Source organism: Planococcus citri, chromosome 2, assembly GCF_950023065.1.
Source record: "Planococcus citri chromosome 2, ihPlaCitr1.1, whole genome shotgun sequence".
NCBI lineage: Eukaryota > Metazoa > Arthropoda > Insecta > Hemiptera > Pseudococcidae > Planococcus > Planococcus citri.
In genome coordinates, this window is record NC_088678.1 from 8914957 (window position 1) to 8920308 (window position 5352).

Here is a 5352-nt window from a genome sequence, read left to right on the forward strand (position 1 = left end):
GACATTAAAAAATGTCACTGGGCCCTTCTGAGTGATGTCTGTGAGACCATTTTGATGGGTACATTTTATATCACCAGTTAATCTCAGAGACATCACAAAGTGATATTACACATCTCCGCGGTGATATTATGTGATGTCACTGTGACATTCCAATGCTTACTGGGGGTTTGTTATCTTGAAGATTCAAAAGTTTTTGTTATTGTTTTTATTCGAAAATAAATAGAGTACGAAAAGGGTTCGTATTGAAGCGATTAAATCAATCGCCCTTATTGTTGAATTTCCTTTTTCGTTATGGTAGCAGGCTGATCCTAAATAATCGTTCGTTTCGTCCTCCGAATTCGTTGGTAAATTCCAAAAATGCCGGAAACCAGCGAAAATGCAGAAAAGCTAAAAGCGTTATCCACCCGAAAGTCCAGACTTCGTTCTTCACTGACTAGAAGTATGTCATACGTAAGTGAAAAGCTGGCGACGGCAGATTTTAACGAAGTTAAAGTGAAATTGACAATGGTCGAAGATATATATAAAAATTATCTTGCTTTACTTGACGAATTTGACAACTTCGAAGTTCCGGATCTGGACCCTTTCATAGAAAAATTCGAAGATGACTACATCGCCATTAAAGGTAAATTAGAAAACAGTATCGAAAAATTCTCTAATAGCAGTGCAGTTCCAGGTTTTAAAAGACAGTGTACAACTGAATCTGGTGGTAGCGGTAGTTGTTGTTCTTCTTCAAAAGCTACGATTAAGTTACCAAAGTTGGAGTTGAAGAAATATGGTGGTAATCTACTTGAATTCGAATCGTTTTGGTCTTCGTTCAACTCAGCTGTACATAATACTGATTTAGAAGCAACTGATAAATTTACGTACTTGAGAAATAACCTGGTAGGCGAAGCTGAATTATTGTTGAAAGGTATGGGTACCACTGCTGCAAACTATCCGATCGCATACGAAATGGTAAAAAAGAAGTTTGGTAATAAAAAGAAATTAATTGATTTATTATATGATAATTTAACGAAAATTCCAAAAAGTAACAAATGGACTAAAAATTTGCGAAATACTTACGATAATATTGAATCGAATTTACATGCTTTAGAAGGTGTAGGTGAAAATATTCAAAACAACACCATACTGTATTCGATGATTATGAAGAAGTTTCCGTTTGATATAATTATGAAAGCCGATTTGGATGTTGCAAGTAACGATTTATCCGAATTGAGGCAGAAAGTTGGCGAATTGATATGGAAACAAGAGCAGTATTGTGGTACTAATTGGAGTGAGTCATCCGATAATAATTCTAATAAAAAAGATTTTTTCAAAGGTACTACAGAGAGCTTGATAACTGGTGATAGAAAACCAAGTAAAAAATGTATCTATTGCGGTGAAACGTCACATTATTCCGATGAATGCAGCAAAATAACGACATTGGAAGACAGAAGAAAGAAATTAAATGGTCGTTGCATCATTTGTTTGAATCCTGGTCATCTCGCTAAAGACTGTACGGTAAACAAACCATGTGTACATTGTAAAAAACGTCGTAGTCATCATCGTAGTTTATGTATTAAATTATTTTCGAAAGAAGTTAGTAATCCTGAACCAACTGAATCTTTACTAATGAAAGATCAAGAAGGTAACCTGTTAGCAGCCACAATCAACGTTGGTAATGAAAGTCGTGTTCAGAAAGTTACCTCAATTTTGGATAGCGGTTCAAGAAGATCGTACATTACTACGAGGTTGGCCGATAAATTAAAATTGAAGCCTCTTCATTATGAAACGATTAGAATTTCTACGATTTGTTCCGAAGCTCCTCGAGAAATTTCAACCAAGGTCGTTAGTTTAGATATTTTTACAAATGATGGTGAAAAAATAAAAATCACTGCAAATACGATACCTAAAATTATTAATCGAATAAATCACCACGATATTAAGTTAGATTCCAGATTCAAGAAATTCAAGCTCGCTGAAGTTGATAAAAATCTTGTACCTGAACTCCTGATTGGAAATGACTACATGTTCGATTTTATGGTCATGGAAAAAGTAATTATTGATGATTCAACTTCGTTAATCAATTCGAAATTTGGATGGCTGGTTGTTGGTCGAATCGATAAAAACCACGAAACTCCAGTTTTCTTCTCCGAGATTGAAATGGTAGAAAACCTATGGAAATTAGATGCGATTGGGATAGATGATTCAACCTCAGTGGAGGATATTGGCGATGAACTTGCGGTAAAAAGTTTTTATGATAATATAGAATTGATAGATAATCGTTATGAAGTAGCTTGGCCCTGGAAAGAGTACCCTCCTGATTTAAAATCGAACAAAGGGCTCGCCTACGGTCGTTTGAAATCTCAGATGAGAAAATTCGAAAAGAACAAAGAATTATTCGACGAATATGACAAAGTGATCAAATACCAAGAGTCTCAAGGTATTATCGAACGAGTCAACGAATCTATCAACGATAAAGAAGATTTAGTTCATTATCTTGCGCATCACGAAGTTCTGACACCAGGTAAAAGTACCAGTTTACGAGTTGTTTATGACGGTTCTGCAAAATCTCGAAAAATTGATAAAAGCTTAAACGATTGTATTTTTCGTGGTCGTGTTCTTTTGGAAACGTTATGCGGTTTGATTTTGCGCTTAATGTTGAGATGTTTTGTATTAACTTCTGATATTGAAAAAGCATTTTTGCAAATCGGTTTGAAATTACGTGATCGCGATTTTGTTAGATTTATTTGGATAAAAGATTTTAATAAACCGCTAAACTTCGATAATTTGATTATATTTCGCTTTACTAAAATTCCGTTCGGTGTTATTGCTAGTCCGTTTTTGTTAACTTTAACAATAATTTTTCATTTAAATCAATATGATTCGAAGTTCGTTCCGCTATTACTAAGAAGTTTTTATGTGGATAATCTTATCTTGAGTGTCGATTCGGTAGATGAAGCTATTGATCTTTATAATTTTTCAAAATCTTGTTTTAATGATGCTTCGATGAATTTACGTAATTGGGTTACGAATTGTAATGAACTTAAAAATGTTTTAAAACCAGAAGATCGTTTAGATGTATCTGAAATTAGTATTTTAGAGTTAAAATGGAATGTTAAAAATGATACTTTTGTGATTAATCATAAACTCACTAATTCGACTATTATTATTACAAAACGTGAAGTTGTAAAAAAGGTATCCTCGATTTTTGATCCGTTAGGTTTTTTGTGTCCTGTTGTTTTACCAGCTAAATTATTTATTCGATATTTATGGGGCAAAAACTTAGATTGAGATGATGTTTTAGATGAGAAAGATCAAAAGTCGTGGAAAGAATTATTAGATAACTTGAAATGTATTTCGAATGTAGAAATAGATCGGTACGTATTTCGTGGCACTAATGCTTGTAATGATTTTGATTTACATTGTTTCGTTGACGCGTCTCAAAAAGCTTATGCTGCAACTGTTTACGTTAAGAAAAATAATTTAACTCGTCTCGTTTTTGCTAAATCTCGTCTCGCTCCTCGCAATAATTTAACTATTCCAAAGTTAGAATTGTTAGCTATATATATCGGTAGTCAAATCGTGAATTTCGTTAAGAATGAATTTTCTGATGTTAATATCAAAAATATTTATGTATGGTCCGATTCCAAATGTGTATTATCATGGTTATGTTCGAAAAAAGTTTTGCCCAAATTTGTAGAAAGAATTGTGAAGAAAATTGATAAATCGTTCAATTATCGCTACGTTCCATCTGCTGAAAATCCTGCTGATATAGCCAGTCGCGGTGCAGAAGTGCAAGATTTGAATTCGTTCTGGTGGGAAGGCCCCACATGGTTGAAAGAGATGGAAGTTGCTTGGCCAAAGGCAATGAATTTACAATTTGAATCCGAACCTGAACCTGAACCAGAACCAGTACTTATCTCCAATAATACAGCTGTAATTCAGCCTCCTTTTAAAATCGATTGTACTCAATTTAAAACCCTCAACTATCTACTTGATGCAACGTTAAGCTATATGAAAAATGTCGATTCGAATAATATTGTTCAGAAAACCGAAGAAGCTTTCAACCAGTGGATTATATATATCCAAAACAAAAATTATCCTGATATTTCGCAACCTAATGCGCTTGGTTTAAAGCGTGATTCTCAAAATATTATACGTTGTCATGGGCGCTTAGTTGAATCATGTCTCGACGATAATGCGAAGTTTCCAATACTTCTACCTGAGAAAGAATTCTTCACTCGTTTATTAATTGAAAAAATTCATATCGATAACTATCATGTCGGCGTTTCCCATACTCTCTCTGAATTGAGAAAAAATTTCTGGATTCCAAAAGGCAGATCGACGGTGTACTACGTTCTAAAAAAATGTGCTAACTGCAAATACTATGATGGTGGTCCATATAAATATCCTGCAATTCCTCCGTTACCTGAATTCCGTGTAAATCAAAGCAGTCCGTTTTCCTGTTGTGGTATCGACACATTTGGTCCTTTATACGTCAGTGATAACTCAGTCCAGAAAAAAGTATTTGTTAGTATTTTCGTTTGTATGATTACACGTGCGATTCACTTAGAACTTTTAGAGAATATGACCACTCAAGAATTCCTACTCGCTTTTCGTAATTTTATAGCATTACGCACAATTCCAAAATTTGTAATAAGTGACAACGCGCCGCAATTTAAAATAACTAAATCGGTTTTTGAAAATCTTTGGAAACAAATAATTTCTGATAATGATGTAATAGATTTTTGTAAAAATAATTCGATAGAATGGAAACTGTTACCTGAATATGCCCCGTGGCATGGCGGTTTTTACGAAAGGTTAATCGGTATAGTGAAAATGTCGCTAAAGAAAACAATTTTTAATTGTATAATAACAGAAAATCAATTAAGAACCGTGTTGTACGAAGTAACTTCTGTAATTAATTCGCGTCCTATCGTTTATGTCGGTGAAAATGATAGTAATGTATTAACACCTAATGATTTGATGAATAGCAAATTCGATTTTATTCCGGATATCGATAATGTTAAAAATATTAAACGCGATGTAATCGTAAATTTATGGAAAAGATCTAACAATATTATTAATCAATTTTGGAACGTTTGGAAATTCCAATATTTAACTAGTCTTCGCGAACGTAATATTAGTATAAAACAAAAGAAAAATGTAGTAGATTTAGTTCCTAAAGTAGGAGATATCGTATTAATCGAAGGTGATAAAAAATTTTGTCCTAGAGGAGAGTGGAAAGTTGGTAAAGTAATTAATGTTAATGTTAGCTCAGACAGTAATGTTAGATCAGCAATCGTTGAAACTAAAAATTCTAAACTTACCCGTCCCATTAACAAATTGTATCCCTTGGAAACATCGTAA

The 5352-nt window shown here is 33.5% G+C and overlaps 1 protein-coding gene across 1 annotated transcript; it reads left to right on the forward strand.

The window, feature by feature from the left end:
- The first annotated feature begins 286 nt into the window (after positions 1 to 286).
- On the forward strand, positions 287 to 5352 carry LOC135833640 (uncharacterized). Its single transcript, XM_065347410.1, has 2 exons — positions 287 to 2506; positions 3683 to 5352. Exons 1-2 carry the CDS (start codon positions 358 to 360, stop codon positions 5350 to 5352), a joined length of 3819 nt encoding a protein of 1272 aa, XP_065203482.1. The 5' UTR covers positions 287 to 357.